At 39.2% G+C, this 21,529-nt stretch overlaps 1 protein-coding gene across 1 annotated transcript; it reads left to right on the top strand.

Moving 5' to 3' along the window:
• The first annotated feature begins 371 nt into the window (after positions 1–371).
• On the top strand, positions 372–20,118 carry LOC139473275 (uncharacterized). Its single transcript, XM_071255811.1, has 5 exons — positions 372–684; positions 15,825–15,879; positions 17,644–17,722; positions 19,151–19,318; positions 20,026–20,118. The coding sequence occupies exons 1-5, from the start codon at positions 372–374 to the stop codon at positions 20,116–20,118; spliced, it is 708 nt and encodes a 235-aa protein (XP_071111912.1).
• The last annotated feature ends 1,411 nt before the right edge of the window (positions 20,119–21,529 follow it).

Below are 21,529 nucleotides of genomic sequence, written 5' to 3'. Positions count from 1 at the left end.
GAATTCCTACTTAGATATGCATCATTCAGCTTGGAATAAGCAATAGAAGAAGACATTGCCTGAACTTTAACTATAACTAACGATTTCGCGCATGGGTAACCAATGTAGGGCAACGTCAATCCAATCAGAGAAGCATGCCAGCAATCTGAATATACTGAACAGCCAATCGGTGAAACACGTTAATAATGTAACCATTCTTACCCTGTTGGCAAGGGGCCTGGGTATGACCACAATAACACCGCACCAATTAGATCATCCAAGCGTATCCTGGAGACGAGACTTGATGCCCGTGATTCACAGGACTTGGAGAGAACATTGCAGGTAGCAGGAGTGACGTTCAGTCGACGAACCAGCTGGAACTACCCGCAGACATGATGGCCGGATACTGGACAGTGTGGGCAGCTGCTTTGTACATCGGCATGGCCACTGGTCAGACAATAACCATGACACAATGTAATACTAAGTATGAATTTAGTTCCGAGAGCTACTACCAGGATAAGAAGATCGAGAAAGGCATAAGACGACATGGCAATGCGACTAGTCTGGTGGAGTGTTTGTTGTTCTGCCACCGATTCAGTGTCAGTAACTTCTTCTACAACCAGGCCACCCAGGACTGTATTTGCCCCCTGGCTTCCCCTGTACACTTGGTTCACGCACCTGGTTATATGTACTACAGTAGACCAGGTGAGAATTCCAGATGATTTCACCTTAAATCCAAATTTAAGAGATAACAGTGTTGACAAGTAGCATTCTGACGTTCAATACAAATGAACATTCGACTCGGTTAATTTATTTTGTTATTCTTATTCTATGTTTGTATTGACAATTTAAGCAGAAGACTTAATATTTAGCTTGTATTTCCCTTTGTACCAGGGATGAAACAAAGGACATCTTCAATTCTTTGAAATTCCGTTTGATATATTATTTTCATACGTTATCAAAGTGAACACTTTTCTACATATAGTGAAATCCCGTTTAGACTCACAAATGAATTACACAGAAATTCAATTCCATCAAGAATCCCTTGGCATCGCACTTGAGATTTGAAGACTCAAGGACAAAGTGTGTCAAGGAACAGTGGTAGACATTATATTTTTATGTCGTTGTGGTAGGGAGGTCTTGACGATAGAGACACACGTGTCAATCTAAGACAGTATCGACAGCTGAAGTCAGCATCAGTTGAGAGGCCCTCTGATACGCAGATAATCCAAACAATTAATGAAAGGATACATCTTGATACTGAATTAAACTATAGTGTTTCATACTTTTGAGTTGCATATTGCTTGGTCTCGTTTCAGACTAATGTTTTAGTCATATTGTCCAAGGGCGTACGTTTCGCCCTCGGATGTTAGCTCAGGGTGACGACGGAAGACAAAACTCAGAGGTGAAACTTAAGACGACAGCAGCCGTGTTTATTGTTGCAGGTTGAAATATGTCGAAATGGTACATATAATGGTAATCACATGACAGAACGCACACCGGGAGCCAGAGGCAAATATGTTCCCCTGGTGCAGAAATCCGCTCTGTCACTAACACTAAGTCGGGAAGTCGGATGTACACTGGTCGTTGGTGAGGCGACATACTATCTGCCCGCTCCTGTCGATGATCTAGGCCCCTCTCTCTGACTGATCATAGCAGTCATATTTTCTAGATTGAGGTATTTCATAACGTGGGGCAAGGTCATTGACCCACTCACAGGGGTGTGTTAACTGCCATTCTACCATGACATTGATGAATGCTTGGTCTGATTGGTTGAAAAGGGGTTTCTCTTTGTTACGGTAACCCCTTTCAAATATATTAAGCCTTTTCATCCAAATAAACATGTGTATGACTACATCCATAGACTACATACGGATTCATGAAAAAATAGCTGCCGATCTATCACCCCCAAATGAACGGTAAAACGTATCTATTTTTCCTCTATTACATGCTGGAAATCGATAGACGACATAGGGTCTAATAGAGCAAATATAGTAGTTTGATGTCGGATGTTTTTGGCTACGATATGATGTTCTAGGCCCTACCCCTAACCCTGATTACAAGACTTTACGAAGGCATAACTTTTGCATCAAATGAAATGTTTATAAACCTGTTAGGGGCATGTTGTATGACAAACAGACTCGGAACAGGTAATTTTGATCGTCATTGAAACAATCCACAATAAAAGTAAAATATGACATTATAAAAATGTGTTTGAAGAAACTTTATTTAAGACAATATGTTGTTTACAAACCCTTGTGATCAATATTCATTGTCATCTCCGTCAACCACCACAATAAGGATTTGGCAGGAGATTTGAAAATCCATCAGAAAACACTCCTCCCTTTAAAAGATCACGGATACAATATCCCGACATCATTGAAGTCGACGCTTATCAAACTTGATGAAATTCACGCATAAATAAGAAAATTATACATGAAACACTATTTCTGGGCCACAAAGGTCTCATTGCTTTCACACTCTGGCTTTGAATCCATGAAATCTTGAAGTAAATTAACAGGTCAAATCATGCAGATTGCTTGTGTCAAAATACCCGCCTCGTCTGCAGCCTAAAAAGCGGCTTCAACCATGGTGCGCCAGACAGGGTAACAAGTACCATCTTATAACGTCTTTTGGTATGACGCGGCCGGGAATCGAAACCCGGACCTTCCGCTCTTCGGGCGGACGCTCTACCACTAGACCACGGAGGTGGTCACAGTCACACACTAAGATCTTTTGTCAATCTCATTGTACGAGCAGGCTCATTCCCAGTAAAAACTACAGGTTAATGTTGAACCACATCAAAGATCGCGGTTGTCAATTTATTTTGATTTTTTAAATGATCTTCTGGGGTAATTGCTACCTAACTAATAAGACTTACACATGTTAAATACACAATAGAATGTTAATTCATAAAGTTTGTTGTGGAAATATATTCGTTTAGCATTTTAAAAACTATTTTTACAACCTGACACATCTACAATGAAAATGGCATGTTCGATTTCCAAGAAATGACCTCTCTCACATAATTTCAAGAAATCACTTGGTCAGTCCAAGAACTTGAAGAAATTTAAACATCTGTCTTTGTACTAGGTTTGAACTAATCAAGACTATGGTGTTTTTCATCTTGAACTTAATTTGTTATATTTTTATATATTGAATATTTGTTACATTCATGTATATAACTACCTGTGACCACTGTTCGGAATGATCTAAGATTGTATCCCTTTGTACCCTGTGTTGTTATGGGTTGCAAGAGAGCACCGTTTTCAAAGCGTTCTTGCTGTCATGGTAAAATGGAGATACACCTACTGTGTTTTGAAATTTGATGTAGTCCCACTGTAGAGTAGATATTAAAATAAAGAGGTATCTAGTCTACAATAGGACTACATCACATTTCAAATACAGTAGGTTTATCTCCTAATTTATAGATAGTGCCAGAGATTATTGAAGTATGGACAAGGTTTGTACTTTTATAAATAAAATAATTGAAATGGTTTGCACTAAAAAAATATGGAAATCGATGATTGAGATAATAGGAGATAACTCTCATTTATCTTTATTTTTAGCCTGGTGTTCCATTTTCTATATCCTATTTAAAATGAAATATTTTCTTTCTTTTTATCCGATGATGTTCTGGTCTGGTTGGTAAGAAAATATTGCAGATACAGGTAGTTGAACACGTGTTATTGATAGAATGAGTGAGTGAGTGGGTGAGTGGGTGAGTGAGGGTTTACAGATACAGGTAGTAGGTAGTTATTACAATGTTTCAACGAAAACTTGAGCAACATTGTCTTAAAACATGTTACTGCAATATTTCAATGAAAACTAGAACAACATGGTCTTAAAACATGTTACTACAATGCTTCAATGAAAAGTAGAACAACATGGTCTTAATACATGTTACAACAATGCTTCAACGAAAACTAGAACAACATGGCCTTAAAGCATGTTACTACAATGTTTCAATGAAAAGTAGAACGACATGGTCTTAAAACATGTTACTACAATGTTTCAACGAAAACTAGAGCAACATGGTCTTAAAACATGTTACTACAATGTTTCAATGAAAACTAGAGCAACATGGTCTTAAAACATGTTACAACAATGCTTCAACGAAAACTAGAGCAACATGGTCTTAAAACATGTTACTACAATGTTTCAACGAAAACTAGAACAACATGTCTTTAGTCATGTCATGACAATATTTGAACGAAAACTAGAGCAACATGGTCTCAAAACATGTTACTACAATGTTTCAACGAAAACTAGAGCAACATGGTCTTAAAACATGTTACTACAATGTTTCAACGAAAACTAGAACAACGTGGTCTTCAAGCATGTTACTACAATGTTTCAATGAAAAGTAGAACAACATCGTCTTAAAACATGTTACTACAATTCTTCAACGGAAACTAGAACAACATGTCTTTAGTCATGTCATGACAATGTTTCAACGAAAACTAGAGCAACATGGTCTCAAAACATGTTACTACAATGTTTTAACGAAAACTAGAGCAACATGGTCTTAAAACATGTTACTACAATGTTTCAACGAAAACTAGAGCAACATGGTCTTAAAACATGTTACTACAATGTTTCAACGAAAACTAGAGCAACATGGTCTTAAAACATGTTACTACAATGTTTCAACAAAACTGGATCAACATGGTCTTAAAACTAGAACGGCATGGTCTTAAAACATGTTACTGCAATGTTTCAACGAAAACTAGAACAACATGTATTTAGTCGTTGTGGGGGAGGAGATTGTTGTTGTAGTGGTTTTAATGGTGGCAGAGGTAGTATTGGTAGTACTGGCGGTATTGGATGTATTGGGGGGGTATTGGAGGTATTGGTGGTGGAGATGATGGGTAGTAATTGAATAGTTTTCTTTTATCTAAGTGCGGAACCTTGATGAAGACCGTGGGATGAATGAACTCTGCACAAAAGGTCACACAACCTGAAACAGAGGATACATCCTTCAAACGTTTAATACAGGATATTTACCATCCCCAAACACAAGCGTGATAACCTCTTAATCATTTAATGTCATCTTTAATTCTGTGCTTCAAAATCGCTTTCCCTCTCTCACAAACATTACCGAAACATTGCGAGTTTTCCTGGAAAGCGCGCATAAATATTTATTACGCCACAGGTAAGTGATGTGTCAGTCGGACATTGACAGTAGCCAATATAGTTCCAACTGAAATATGCTCTTATACAGTGGCGAAGCAACATATACGCAAAACAACAATTGTTTTAAATTGCCTTTCGCGGCAATCCATCGGTCTGTCCGCTAGAGTAACTGCCCTTTGTCAAAGGGAAGCTACTCTAACCCTAGTCTATGAGACGTCACGGCCACGGTCAGACGTTGTTGACAGTCGGTTTGTCTTGTCATAACGTTAAGAAGTGAAGTCAGATGTACATAACGCAAGAAAACGAAACAAGGTAACATATTTCGGCCAAATCCAACTATTTTAATTTGTGGAGAAGGTTTCAAGCCGCAGATGGATAGAAGCACAGATATGGCTACTGATCCCGATTGGCTAGGCCCCGTGCCCTCGCAAAATTGTTCGAAATTTATATCTCCAAAGTTGCTAAAACTTATAAAATGCCTTAGCTTCGTCACAGTTAGACACTGATTTTCAGTATATTGGCTGTTCTTTTGATAATGATAGCAATTATCCCTGGAGTTTATCCAGATTCGCGATGGTTAATTCTGACTCGATCGCCGAATGACGAGTGCGACGCCAAGTTTGTTTATAAACAGCGAAAGTAGTTCCTACTTGTACTTTGATATTTGCTTCTCTATCCGCATATGACCCCAAAGGATATCGTTTTTATCCGTTGGCTTTATCCTGCCGAGAAACCTACCCATTGTATGATATATTTATTTATCTAATACGTTTCTAAACTGTCGACAGCTCCTTTGTTTCATTGCGTTAACATCATGCACAGTGTTATTACAAACATGCCTGTCTGAGTCACGACTCGGATTGTAGTAACCCTCATGGTGCTTGGCCGTCATTACTGTCCCTTGTTCTACTTAACCCTCATTGTGCCTGGTCGTCATTACTGCCCCTTGTTCTCACTTAACCCTCATGGTGCTTGGCCGTCATTATTGCCCCTTGTTCTCACTTAACCCTCATGGTGCCCGGCCGTCATTACTGCCCCTTGTTCTCACTTAACCCTCATGGTGCCTGGTCGTCATTACTGTCCCTTGTTCTCACTTAACCCTCATGGTACCTGCCCGTCATTACTTCCCCTTGTTCTCACTTAACCCTCAAGGTGCCTGGCCGTCATTACTGCCCCTTGTTCTCACTTAACCCTCAAGGTGCCTGGTCGTCATTACTGCCCCTTGTTCTCACTGGACCCTCATGGTGCCTGGTCGTCATTACTGTCCCTTGTTCTCACTGGACCCTCATGGTGCCTGGTCGTCATTACTGCCCCTTGTTCTCACTTAACCCTCATTGTGCCTGGCCATCATTACTGCCCCTTGTTCTCACTTAACCCTCATTGTGCCTGGTCGTCATTACTGCCCCTTGTTCTCACTTAACCCTCATGGTGCCTGGCCGTCATTACTGCCCCTTGTTCTCACTTAACCCTCATTGTGCCTGGTCGTCATTACTGCCCCTTGTTCTCACTTAATCCTCATGGTGCCTGGCCGTCATTATTGCCCCTTGTTCTCACTTAACCCTCATGGTGCCCGGCCGTCATTACTGCCCCTTGTTCTCACTTAACCCTCATGGTGCCTGGTCGTCATTACTGTCCCTTGTTCTCACTTAACCCTCATGGTGCCCGCGCGTCATTACTGCCCCTTGTTCTCACTTAACCCTCATGGTGCCTGGCCATCATTACTGCACCTTGTTCTCACTTAACCCACATGGTGCCCACCCGTCATTACTGTCCCTTGTTGTCACTTAACCCTCATGGTGCCCGCCCGTCATTACTGCCCCTTGTTCTCACTTAACCCTCATGGTGCCCGCGCGTCATTACTGCCCCTTGTTCTCACTTAACCCTCATGGTGCCTGGCCATCATTACTGCACCTTGTTCTCACTTAACCCACATGGTGCCCACCCGTCATTACTGTCGCTTGTTGTCACTTAACCCTCATGGTGCCCGCCCGTCATTACTGCCCCTTGTTCTCACTTAACCCTCATGGTGCCTGACCGTCATTACTGCCCTTTGTTCTCACTTAACCCTCATGGTGCCCGCCCGTCATTACTGCCCCTTGTTCTCACTTAACCCTCATGGTGCCTGACCGTCATTACTGCCCTTTGTTCTCACTTACCCCTCATGGTGCCTGGTCGTCATTACTGTCCCTTGTTCTCACTTAACCCTCATGGTGCCCGCGCGTCATTACTGTCCCTTTGTCTTACTTAACCTTCATGGTGCCTGGTCGTCATTACCGCCCCTAGTTCTCACTTAACCCTCATGGTGCCTGGCCGTCATTACTGTCCCTTGTTCTACTTAACCCTCATGGTGCTTGGCCGTCATTAATGCCCCCGCTGTTCTCACTTAACCCTCATGGTGCCTGGTCGTCTTAACTGCACCTTGTTCTCACTTAACCCTCATGGTACCTGCCCGTCATTACTTCCCCTTGTTCTCACTTAACCCTCAAGGTGCCTGGCCGTCATTACTGCCCCTTGTTCTCACTTAACCCTCATGGTGCCTGGCCGTCATTACTGCCCCTTGTTCTCACTTAACCCTCATGGTACCTGCCCGTCATTACCGCCCCTAGTTCTCACTTAACCCTCATGGAAACTGTCCGTCATTACTGTCCCTTGTTCTACTTAACCCTCATGGTGCCTGGCCGTCATTACTGCCCCTTGTTCTCACTTAACCCTCATGGTGCCTGGACGTCATTACCGCCCCTTGTTCTCACTTAACCCTCATGGTGCCTAGCCGTCATTACCGCCCCTTGTTCTCACTTAACCCTCATGGTACCTGCCCGTCATTACTGCCCCTTGTTCTCACTTAACCCTCATGGTGCCTGGCCGTCATTACTGCCCCTTGTTCTCACTTAACCCTCATGGTGCCTGGCCGTCGTTACTACCCCTTGTTCAAACTTAACCCTCATTGTCGCTGTACGCCATTTCTGCCCCTTGTTCTCACTTAACCCTCATTGTGCCTGTACGCCATTACTGCCCCTTGTTCTCACTTAACCCTCATGGAACATGGCCGTCACCTGTCTGTGTAAACCGCTCAGTACCGCACTGTGATGACGTCGCCGTTTAAGAAACGTATACGTTGCATCAAAAGCGTTCTTATGTCTTCACACAGCGTGACCAAACTGTATAACATTCAACTCGAGTTGATTGTCTTTCCAACAACATTTACAGTAAAAACGCCATAGATCAATGCACTGCCTAGCCATCGATAGAAGTGCTGGTATTGTCAGTTTCCTACGTTTTTTCATTAATCGCGATATGGCGGCACCCGAATGTGGCAAGTAAAATGAAACAAGCGCCCTCATCTGAAATCTAAATGCCCAATGATTCATATCATTGGCAAGTACATATCCCAACTATGAAAGACATATGACATTTATGTCGAAGTACACATTCATTGAGAATTTTCCGTGATTTAATAAATCCCGATGAAATTGTCCGTGTTTTTTACGTCAAAACAAAATTGACGGAAGTAGTCGTGATTAGTTCAAATGCAGACAGTTTCAATGATTACGTTACAATACGAATGACAGTTTGGAATATATAATATATATAGTGTTCGTTATATAATTGTAAAATGTTATTCATTACCTTTACATTTGTTATTGCAAATAGTTTATTTCAAAATACTGACTTATGTTTTTTCTTTTTTAAAATAAAAGAATGTCACAAATTACGTCATAGTGACGTATTTGTAAACTTCGTGCTGCAGGGTCCCGTTCCACAAGGGGGTCGTAGCACAGCGAAAGTCATAAGTTTATGTTAAAGTATGGGAGTTACAATCAGTGTTAGGATTGCTTTGTGGAACGGACACCTGAAGTCGAAAGGTAGACCGTTGTATGGTATTCAATTAATACATGTCAACTTTTAATGTGTTTGAAGTATTATTCTGTTAAACTCAATTGGGTGATGCTGTCCATAGCGTAGATCTCTGCCGCCTATTTACTCACGACGGTGGCTTTATGAAAAGTAGGACACGGCAAGTAATAAATAAGACACCAAACTCGGACCTGTGTAATGCCAATTTTATGAAACTCGTTTCATAGTTTCATAGCTTCATAGACGAATTGTCGCTCTTCAGATACCAGAACAATTTTATTTTTAATTTTTTTTTTATTCAGTCATATACACAGGATACATATGTAATCGAAAAGCAGTACAGCTTCAAGTATAAAGGTACTTCTCAAAAGGATGTGGTACAGAGGAGGCCTAAGGCATAATCCACAACATGGCACAGATGTAGGCATATTTATGTATACAATTGAGAAGATGAGAAGATGCGGTATTTATGGTACATCAAATTATGTTGCAAGCATCAATTGAATGTCATTTTGCAGTTTGAGTAAACAAAGCCTATTTTCTATTAAAGACAGAGAAGTCGTTATTTCTACGTGCAATATGATATTCAAAGTCATAGATACTTCTTTATTGTGTTCTTAAAAGCAACAAAGTCAACATTTCATTCTTAATACACTGGACGAAGATAAATCTTTTAGCAGCTACAATCAAATGGTTAATTAATACATCAGAGGTACCAAAGAGGAGCTCGTTGTCAGTTATAAGGATTTTTCTATGCAAGATATGAGTCAAGTAAATACAGAAATCTGACCAGAAATTCTTAACAACATGACATTCCTTGTAAACATGAAAAACATTTTCTTTGTGAGTATGACACATAGAACACTCATCGTTATCAATAAGTTTCATTCTTAATAACTCACGTTTAGTAAATATTACTTTATGAATAAATCTAAACTGGAAATCCCTGAGTTTTGTGTCCCTTAACCCATGGCAATATACACTGAATATTTGTTTCCATGGAAAAGAACATCCTAGCTGATTTTCCCATTTCAAACAAGATTTAGGGAGAGGGAGGGAATTCCCTATCAGTTTATTATAAAAAACTTTTGTTCCTTTAATAGAACGTGTAAGATCATAAATCCAAGGAGATACTGTGAGATTAGAAGAGGAATGTAGATTTTTATCAATATTTTGTCTCCAACTTCTTGGAATATTAAAAAACATACAGTTATAGTCGAGAAAAGTTCCTTTAAGATCATAAAGTTGTTGTAAACGTGGGAAAGGGATCCATCCCTTTTAATCATACAAGTCTTTTATCGTAACTATACCTTTTTTAAACCAGTCATTAAAAATTAATACTGGATCTCTAATATAATGGTTTAACCATATGGGTTGGGAAGCAATTTCTGCTTTTTCTAAGTCTTCAAAGTCATATGAATGCATAAAGTCACTCCAGGCTATAAGGGTATCTTTCAAGAAAGGATTTACAATTTCCCGATTCTTGTGCAAACTGGCACCTAAAGTGTAGCTATGAGCCAGCTGAAAACTAGCAAGGTCATAATTAATGGGTTTTTTTTCAATATCTTTTTAAACATAACATTTTCAAAGAAGATATAAATCCACCTTGGCAGTAATTCCTTTTCAAATAAACCCTCTTAATCTTATCTCTTTTGCCACTCCAAATAAAGTTAAAAAGAATTATATTCAATTGATCAATAAAAGCTTTTGATGGATTTGGGAGAGCGGAAAAAATATGTACAAGGGTAGAGAGAATTAAAGTCTTAACAACTGTTCTTTTACCCATCAAAGTCAAATTACGTTTTTTTCCATTTGCTTATAATACCATAGATATTATCCAGGCGTTTTTTTAGTGTTGATTACCCAAAGGTCTTTTAAGTCAACATTAAAACATATACCAAAACCTTCAAAGTTGCCACCATGCCAATCCAGCTTTAAGTTAGGACAAAATCGGACTTTACTACCAGCCATACTGCCTATCCATATTGCTTTGGTTTTTTCAAAGTTCATTTTTAATCCTGAGAATTTGTAAAAAGTTTCAAGTGTTTCCATGGCTGATTTTAATGATTTTTCCGAGCCATCTAAAAAGAGTTGGGTGTCGTCAGCATATTGACCCAATGTGTGTTCAATATCATGTAGAAGTATACCTTTTATATCTTCAATATTACGAATCATGATACCGAGAATTTCAGCTACGAAAAGAAACAAATAGGGGGAAATTGGGTCACCCTGTCTGCAAACTCTTTCATTCATAAAAAAATCAGAGAGGTGGCCATTTTGGACAGTACAAGAAGAGGCTTTAGATATGAGTATATGTATCCATTTAACCATATTTGGCCCAAAGCAAAAACGAGGAAAATAAAATCTTTATTCACGGTGTCGAACGCTTTCTCAAAATCAATGAGTATCAACGTACCTTTTTTGTCAAGTCTCTTAGTTTCAAAAATGATATCGTAAAGTAATCTAGTATTTTCACTTAAACATCTCCCAGGGATAAATCCTGATTAATTACAATGAATTAATTTGTTTAAAGATTGCTTTATTCTATTAGTAATACAAGAGCTTAAAATCTTATATACAGCATTTAATAAAGTAATGGGACGCCAAGTTTTTAATCTTTTTCTATCTTTATTTGCTTTTGGAATGCAAGTAATCACGCCCCAGTTCATAGTAGAAGTCAAAGAGTTAGAGTGATAAGCGTGATTAAATTATCTCCACATCCAGACTCTTAAATCTTTCCAGAAAAATTTATAGAAGTCAATTGGGAAGCCATCAAGACCTGGGCTCTTATTATTTTTCATTACATGTGTAGCTTTGCCAATTTCGTTTAAGGATAACGGCTGTTCAAAAGCCTGTTGCATATCATTTCTAGTTTTGGAATTGGAATATTGTTTAATATCAGGCTTGGATCAGTATCTACTGAACTATTTTTTTGGTACAAGTTTCTATAAAATGATGGTTGTTCTTTAATGATGAGAGTTGAATCATTCAGTTCCTCACCATCATTATTGATCAAGGAGGAGATGATATTATTTGTAAAAATTATATTTTCAGGGACGACAAAAGTATTTAGTTGGTTTCTCTCCCTCCTGATACCATTGTAATCTCTTATTAAAAGCATTTTTCTTGCTTTCTTCTTCTTTATTTTTTTCATAATCCTTTTTTGATTCAGATAACTTACTTAAAGCTTCTTCAGAAATATTTTGAAAATCCTCTCTAATTTTATTTTCATATTGGTATATTTCTTTTTCTAAATCGCCCAATTTCTTTCCTCTTTTCTTTTTCAAATATGAGGAAAATGAGATTGTTTTACCTCGCAAAATCATTAAAAAGGTTTCCAAGAATAGGGAATCAGGTATAATCAGTTTTAAATCCAAATCATCAAAAGGAGCAGAATGGTCTGATCTATAAGATGGATGAACATATTGTTGTTTTGTTTCATCCAAAACAGTCGTAACCATATCCACATATTGTTTATTTCTTAAAAGGGAAGTGTTAAATTTAAAATATCCAGGGCCCCTGTTATTTATCAGAGAATCATTTAGGCATAAAGAAATAGCTGAATGGTCAGATTTATAACCTGGGAGAATGTCAGCAGCAGAGGATAGGTTTAAAATATCTTCACTAACCAAAAAAAAGTCTAGCCTAGTTTGCTGTCTGGGTTTATGTTTCCACCATGTAAATTTTCTAACAGCTGCATTCTGTTCACGCCATACATCAAATAGGTTAAACTGAGATAAATAGTCCAGAACCGTTTTTCTAGCTTTTGGGTTGTTAATATTTTTTATAGTTTTCCAGATCTAAAGATTGATCAAGAATGAGGTTCCAATCCCCACAAATTATAATCGATTCATTATCAAGTCCATCAATGGCATTAAAGATATCATGATTGGGAGATCAGAACTAGGCCCATATATAGTAGCTAAGGTCAATCTTATTCCCTTAATGGTTATATCAGCAATTATAAACTTTCCACCATCATCTTTCATAACCTTATGAATAGACTTTTCAATGGAAATAAAGAGAATAGCCACTCCTCAGGCATTAGACTTGAAGGGAGCAAAAATACACTCAAGGCCCCAATCATTCCTAAAAATGTTCACTTCATTTTTATCTATATGGATATCTTGAAGGCAGATGACATCAAAATTTCGTTTGCGCCATATATTAAAAACCTCTTTTCTTTTTAGCTTATCAGCTAAGCCTCTGTAGTTTGCAGATAGCAAGGATAGTTTAGATTGTATTGACATTGCATATTGGAGTTATAGTTTTAACAACAGAATATACAAGGGATACATATCTTGTCTGTGTAATGACTGATTTCTTTGGTTTCTTATATGAAAATAAAAAGAAAGGAAAGAATAAAAACAAAGAAAGACCGATGTTTGCAGCTCAAGGATTGTGGAAATTCCTATAATTCTCCGCATAGTTTGGTAACAAGGCCATAAAATTATTGATTTATATCAGTAAGTAAACATATAAGCATTCATGTATATAGCATCTCAATTGCAGACATACAAAGAAAACTAAAGTTACTTACACTCATATGGGTTCATCCATGAATAATCCATGGTCATATAAGCATTCATGTATATAGCATCTCAATTGCAGACATACAAAGAAAACTAAAGTTACTTACACTCATATGGGTTCATCCATGAATAATCCATGGAATCAGCAGATAAACACAAACGTAATCGAAGATAAAACAAAAACACTAGAGGGTATCTTCACACTAGTGTGCGCATAGCGTTTTGAACACAATAGCAAACATTTAGATGATGTCCACATAGATCCTGTGAGGAAAAAAAGGAGGCGTCATAAAATCCTCAAGTGTTCCTCTGAGGAAAAAAAAGGGAAGCATCATAAAATCCTCAAGTGTTTTTCCGTATATCCAATTGGGTATGGCAACCCCACATAGATCCTATAAGGAAAAAAAGGAAGCGTCATCAAAACCTCAAGTGTTAAAGTTAGTCCTGGACTCTATTTTGATATTGATGAATAAACAGTTGTGTATAACTTGTATACACCGTACTTACGCGTAGGGAAATAAAAAGCACACTTGAAGCAACACGAATCCCAATATTCATAAGAAACAGTTCGCACATTTCTTGTGGGAAAAAAACCGAAGCCTCATAAAATCATCCTGAGAGTTGATTGAACGAGAAGGTCAGTGATTTCTTCATTCTATCTCTTCGTCCACCGTAATAGCGCGCCATGGTTCATCTTTTCCCCTGCGATAGAGCAGGGGGACTTGGGTACCTTTCTCCTGGATCTTAGTGTGGTAGTTGTACTTTCTGCGAATTTCATAAACCCTGTAAGCGAGCTTTGTTCTGTACTTTTTCAGCACAACCGGAAGGTCTGTGCGAATCGAATTTTTCCTTTGTCTCAGTAGCTTTAAGTTTTTGTAGCTGGAGTCGTAAATTCGTTGACGGTCGCTCATGCTGACGAATTATCCGGAGGCGAGTATGTCGGGTTGATACGGGGGAGTCTGTGAATTGCGACGAAATTCATTACACTTGCCTCTGGGACACCCAGATCGTGAAAAAGCTCTCTGCAAGCTTTTTCCGGGTCTTCGTTGTCTGGAACGCCGTATACAAGAAGATTGCTTTTCCTGTTGTAAACTTCTTGTAAAAGTAATTTCTGTTATATCCTTTCTCAAATCTTGTAATTCTTCACGCTGAGCTTGTAATTCGTCCTTATTCTTTTGAATATTGGATGAATTGAAGTCGACAGTTTTAACTAATTCGTTCAGTGTTTGACAAATAGGAGCAAGTTCGTTTTTCAGCGTAGCATGGATTTGCTGAGTTTGTGATTGAAGTAATTCCGTAAAATGGACCTTCATAGTTGTCTCGAGATTGGAAAGTTGCTGCGAATAAGGAATCGAAATGGCCGCCGCCGTGTCGTCATTTCCGTTTTCGGGGGTGGGATATGTATTCGGATTTGTTTCATTATTGGTGAAAAAAGAGTCCGAATTTCCTGGCTGCAGTGAAGAAGGAGTATTCGTTTCACTTTTGTTACGATTACTTTTTCTGGTACTGGCCATTTTCAGTTCAGATTGTGTTGGATTCACGCGGACCTCTTGAGAGAGCGTGTTACCCCATTCGCAGCGCCACCGGAAGTCTGGATACCAGAACAATTTACTCATTTCATAAAATTGGCATTACAAGGGAGCTCTTTAAGTATTCGATATAGTATGAATGTATCACGTCACAAGCGAATATGTATTTGTCAGGTTACAAACGAATATGTATGTGTCATGTCACAAACTGATATGAGTGTGTCACTTCACAAAAAAAAGAATATGTATGTGTCACAAACAAATATGTATGTCACGTCACAAACGAATATATATGTGTCACGTCACAAACGAATATGTATGTGTCACAAACGAATATGTATGTTTCACGTTACAAACGAATATGAATGTGTCACGTCACAAACGAATATGAATGTGTCACATTACAAACGAATATGTATGTGTCACATCACAAACGAGTATGAATGTCACATCACAAACGAATATGTATGTGTCACGTCACAAACTGATAGGAATGTGTCACGTCACAAAGGAATATGTATGTCACGTCACAAACGAATATGAATTTGTCACGTCACAAACAAATATGTATGTGTCACGTCACAAACGGAATCTGCAATGCGTCAGCAATGCCAATGCTCACATCAAATTATTGTTAAAGATAAATGTATTCCAATTAACAAGCTTAATGTGAATTCCATTGCTAAAAATATTGATATTTTGATATTTATATACATGTGTATATATGTTCTAAGCATGCACCAAGTTTAACTATTTGTAATTTGTAGTAACTTCGCTCCTGTTTCTTTCACAGATCTGATTGGAAAGTGGATGGCAGAGGCGATCAACGCTTCTTCACAAGACAATGAGTACGTTTTTGTCCTCCCCACTAGATTGGAATCAGAACAGCATATCGGATTTATGACTTGGTGTCATTATTTTAAATATTCCGATCAGGGTTCCAACACGTTGATGTGTAATCACGCAATCACTACAATCGACAAAGTCAACTCTTCAGGATGAAAATAAATCACCAGCTGATGCGATTTCTGCCCAGTGGAACGGTTTTATCACAGATGAGTGAGCAATGTCAATTATAGTGAGTATGGTTTAACGCCGCTTTTAGCAATATTCCAGCAAGATCATGGCGGGGGACACCAGAAATGTACTTCACACATTGTACCCATATGGTCACGTGTGGGTGGAGTGGGGGGAGGGTATTGTCGAGGGTGGTACAGTGACGCGGTGATAGTGACGTATGTGGCACAGTGACGTGGATCTATTGTCGTAGGTGGCACAGTAAAGTTGGATATTGTCACTGGAGACGACGTTGCAGTGGCACGGTGACATGGGCTATTGTCGGCATAGTGACATTGGAGCTATTGTCACGTGCAGCCCAGTCACGTGGGTTATTGTAACATTCTTTTTTTTAAATTACAGCATTAACTTGTATAAGCATTGGTCACTTCAAAACGTTCAATTGTTAACATTTCATAACATTCATTTAATGACATTAACCTCATAACATCTTTAGAACACTGTTTATCAAATGCATGTTCACATGTATTTAGCAGTTCATGACTTACACACAGGGAGAGGTGTAGTCAGTCATTTAGAAAGCTTGCAGGTTTTAATGAAATTCTGAAAGTACCCCTCAGAGAAATTTCCACGGTATCTAAGGTAAATTATGTGCTTCTTACAGAAATATAGAATTCTTTGACTTTGGAGCGAACATTACATATGATATGTAAGTCGATGTCATTTCAGTATATAGCAGGTCATGTGGTGTACTTATTAAGTGTAGGTATTAAGTGTACATACCTATATAGCAGACAGTAATTTTTAGTTGGCTACAGGTGTACAACAATGTTCACAAATGGTGAAACGAGCAGGCTCTATTTGCCATGCTAATTAACTAAGTGTGAAGCTAAATCCTTACAGCACATTAGTGGAAATTGTTCATGTTGAAAATAGAGACATATTATCTGGACAATTCATTTGCCAAATTTTTCAATTTTCTGTCAAACTGTCTTATTGTATTGTTTTTGTGTGCAATTGATTTGTCAATCCGAAATATATTGATTAAAGTCTTCAGAAAGTTTTCAAGTGACAATTTGTGTTTCTTAATGCTTGATACATGTATATATTTTTTGTATGCCAGTATGATGTGATTTAACAGAATGTCAGAGTTGTACCCCAGTAAAACAGAGCATTGTAAAATGTGACTTGAGTCTGAAACTGACTTAGAGCGATGCGATATAAGCATTACTATTTTACACAAGATAAATACATTTCATAAGTAACACATTAACTATAATATTGAAATCCAATTGAAATGAGAATAGTTTATTGCACCTTGCTTGATTGTCAATATCAACTCATCTGTGACTAATACTAATAGAAATAGAACTTTATGTCAAGCACCACACAGACACAGATGCCGATACACGAAGTACAGGTACACAGCAACTAATGTATCCAGGTGAGCTACCTATTTTAATACTGATATACTACTGGAATAGTAGTGGTGACATTTATATATGTATTCTCTCATCCATTCATAAATGAAAAGCAAAGATCATTTTCACATTATTTATATGGAAAGGGTCACTGTATGACTTGTAATATTTCAGGTATCCATTAAGCAATGTCATTGGATATAGTCTCTCTGCCTGGAAGCCAATGTTGGATGATGCAGCTCCGTGGATTGAGGTGAATATTATCTTATGCATTATGTTGTCACTCGACAACTTCATCGAAAAGATCACTTACAATGTATCTTAGTTGGTGTAGTGTCTACACAAAACATGTAGCACTCAAATCTATTATACAAGACATCTACTTGTCAGCTTGACCCGTGATGCATGTTTGTTATTTATAAGAAAATACGCTTCAGGAAAGTAATTACATCAACTACGGAAACTGTGCGAATCGCCGACACATGTAAATCTAATACACTTATTAAGTTACACCCATCAGGGCAACAGGGGTATATTGACCGCTGGGGTGTGATTGCCTGTTGGTGATGCATAATACCCATCTGTCATTGCCAGTAAAGCAAAAGAGGCTCCAAGTGCTACTGGCTTCTTCTATTGTTTACTGTGATGTCAGTGACTTATCAGTCTGTGAGTCCACCGTAAGTCAACCACTATGTCCACAATACAGTCCAGGTTCAGTAATGGAATTTAGTTCCCGACACTTTTCCTGCCAGAAAACATTTTCCCCAAACTTTAATAATTGTGTGATGCATGTGTAAAACTACACACAACAACAACAACTTTGTTTACGGAGCATGGTTTGATAACTTTAGGATACGAACATAGGTTCAATCAGAGTTACTGTGAAGTGCTCCACGTGATTTGAACACATGCAGAAAATACAGATAAAAATGCAATTGGAAAAATGCAATAAAAATTATTCTGTTATGACGTTTATCATTCTGCATTCTGATTGGTCCGCCAGCGGTATCGAATCTACGCAAGACTTTGATTTTGCTTATGATCGCGTCAATACAAAAGAAACTATTTCTTTGAAAGCAGTTTCCTGAAACCCGACCAGAAGTAAATTTGAAATACCGATTTTACTGAACAAATGTTGCGGAACAAAGTGTTCGAGATCCAGATTATTTAAAACAAATGTGGCTATATTTTTTTTTTCAAATTGGAAATCCGACGAAGAACGTCTTAGAGAGGGTGTGTTAAGTTCAGTTACATTAACACAGTTTGACATTAAGTTAGAGCTCCTTGTGACGTCATATATATCGCTTCATAACAAGAGGTTGGTGTGTACAAGCTGGAAGGGTCGCTTTGAAAAATGTTTACACAGTATGTATGGTAGATAGTTCTAATGTCTCTTACTGAAAACATTTGAGTATTATGGTGCTAATTATGTTTTGAGTAAACACAACCAAACATTCTCGGATTACACCTTACTGATTCCTAAAATTGACCATTCAACCTATTGTAAATATTAGACTTCACGTCACTTTTTACCTCTGTATTATGAAATAGTTCAAGATTATTACATATTAAATGTATCTACGATGTATTTTGTCTTCAGCGGAGAAAAGTAGGACAAACATATTTGGAGGTGTTATGTTTAAGACGCATTCAGTAAATTAAACTGTTTTCTCTTCAACAGCTTGGGATAAGTTATTTCCTTTATTTTGCTGAGGTTCGAATCTTCCCCGACATTTCTACCTTCACGAAGGACATCTGGTTTCGGGACTCCAACAGAAACTGGATGGTGACATGGACGAGGAACGACGAGGCATCCATTTTTGGAAGTTACTTCATTCCACACTGTAAAGTTAGTTTCATATTGTACATGTTGAATCGTTGCAAGTTATAACACAGTTTGCATTGATCGGTCTGAATGAGAAGAACAATGTCCATCCCTTTTTGGGATATGGATATTTTCACGAGTATGACTTGACAGAAAGTATAGTAAGTTTCCTATTGTATGAAGTTGTTAGTTTTAACATCGGTAGATTTAACATTGTCCATACAGTCAACCACAAGTCCGATTTTATAAAAAATAATAATTTGCATACCTGTCATTTGTTTAATTCAGCTCATCGCAATATACACACATTTCTCGAGAACTGTGACATCTACCCGTGATCCCTTTACACCGTGCTGGTCACGTTTACATCACTGTACATCACCCTGTAACACATCCATGTGTGATCTCTAGGGACCGTACTGGGGACGTTTAAATAACTGTACATCACCCTGTTAAACATTCATGTGTGATCCCTAGGGACCGTGTTGGGGTCGTTTACATAACTGTACATCGCCCTGTTAAACATTCATGTGTGATCTCTAGGGACCGTGCTGGGGTCGTTTACATAACTGTACATCGCCCTGTAACACATTCATGTGTGATCCCTAGGGACCGTGGTGGGGACGTTTTCATCACAGCACATCGACTTGTAACAGTCACAGATCCAAGTCAACCATGATTAGTTAAGTTAACATCTTTCACACTTCACCAGTCTTGTGTTTTCTTCACAGATGCTAACAATTCCTACACACGCAGTCAGAATCACAATGGACAAACACAGCAGTCTTCAAGTGCAACGCGTTCTTGTCCGTGGTCGTATGTAACTTCATCATTGTTAAAAATCGCCTCTGCCCAAACATCGTCAGCTCTGTCACCAACAGCCTCTGCCCACACATCATCAACTCTGTCACCAACAGCCTCGGCCCACACATCATCAACTCTGTCACCAACAGCCTCGGCCCACACATCGTCAACTCTGTCACCAACAGCCTCGGCCCACACATCGTCAACTCTGTCACCAACAGCCTCGGCCCACACATCGTCAACTCAGTTACCAACAGCCTCGGCCCACACATCGTCAACTCTGTCACCAACAGCCTCGGCCCACACATCGTCAACTCAGTTACCAACAGCCTCGGCCCAAACATCTTCAACTCTCTCACCAACAGCCTCGGCCCACACATGGTCAATTCTGTCACCAACAGCCTCGGCCCACACATCATCAACTCTGTCACCAACAGCCTCGGCTCACGCATCGTCAACTCTGTCACCAACAGCCGCGGCCCACACATCATCCACTCTGTCACCAACAGCCTCGGCCCACACATCGTCAACTCAGTTACCAACAGCCTCGGCCCAAACATCTTCAACTCTCTCACCAACAGCCTCGGCCCACACATGGTCAATTCTGTCACCAACAGCCTCGGCCTACACATCATCAACTCTGTCACCAACAGCCTCGGCCCACACATCTTCAACTCTGTCACCAACAGCCTCGGCCCACATATCGTCAACTCTGTCACCCACAGCCTCGGCCCACACATCTTCATTTGTCACCAAGACCGCTTTCGTGGTCTAGTGGATAGAGCCTCTGCGTGGAGAGCGGAGGGTCGTGGGTTCGATTTCCGGTATCTCAGTGGGCTAGCACCATAAAATCGGCGTTAGTATGGACTGGTACAAGTAGCCACGCACACACACACACAAACACACATGCACGCACGCAAGTACGCACTCACGCACGCACGCACACATATGTGCATGCACATCGTTATGTAAATGCAATAATCTTGAACCCCATTTAAACCCCGTTAAATCCCATCTCACCTCACCTTACTTTATCTGTCTGTCCTGTACATAGGCATTCTGGAATAAGTCCTGTACATAGGCATTCTGGAATTAGTCCCTAACCTGCATTTCCAAGTACGTATAGGCCTGACTTTCCACGAGATGGTCAATAACTCCCAAGTTATTATCATTATTAAGGTTCTTATCATTATCATTATTAACAGTTTAAAATAACAAAATGCAGCAAAGAGGGTTTGGGTGATCCTGGCACAGTCAGGCTGGTTAGGCTCATCAGTATCTCAGATCCCTTGTCCCCTCTACACGCAGCCCAGACAACGAATGGAACTTCTCCCAGGAAGCGCTGCCTAGTCGAACCCGATGAAATTTTACTTTTCGGAGAATGTGAAGCCTCCCCAACACTGCAGCCTTCTGCATTACCCAGGGTGTCGG

This window comes from Haliotis cracherodii, unplaced genomic scaffold (assembly GCF_022045235.1).
Source record: "Haliotis cracherodii isolate W230 unplaced genomic scaffold, xgHalCrac1.p SCAF_27, whole genome shotgun sequence".
Lineage (NCBI taxonomy): Eukaryota > Metazoa > Mollusca > Gastropoda > Lepetellida > Haliotidae > Haliotis > Haliotis cracherodii.
Note: the sequence above shows the minus strand (reverse complement) of the source record. Positions and strands in the feature narration are given on the sequence as shown.

What these genes read in the sequence shown, in the direction of transcription:
- LOC139473275 (XM_071255811.1), top strand. Translation starts at nt 372, where the DNA reads ATGATGGCCGGATACTGGACAGTGTGGGCAGCTGCTTTGTACATCGGC. An exon ending in GCTTCTTCACAAGACAATGA is followed by an intron (nt 15,880 to 17,643) that starts GTACGTTTTTGT and finishes GTAATATTTCAG; the next exon opens with GTATCCATTAAGCAATGTCA. An exon ending in ATGCAGCTCCGTGGATTGAG is followed by an intron (nt 17,723 to 19,150) that starts GTGAATATTATC and finishes TCTCTTCAACAG; the next exon opens with CTTGGGATAAGTTATTTCCT.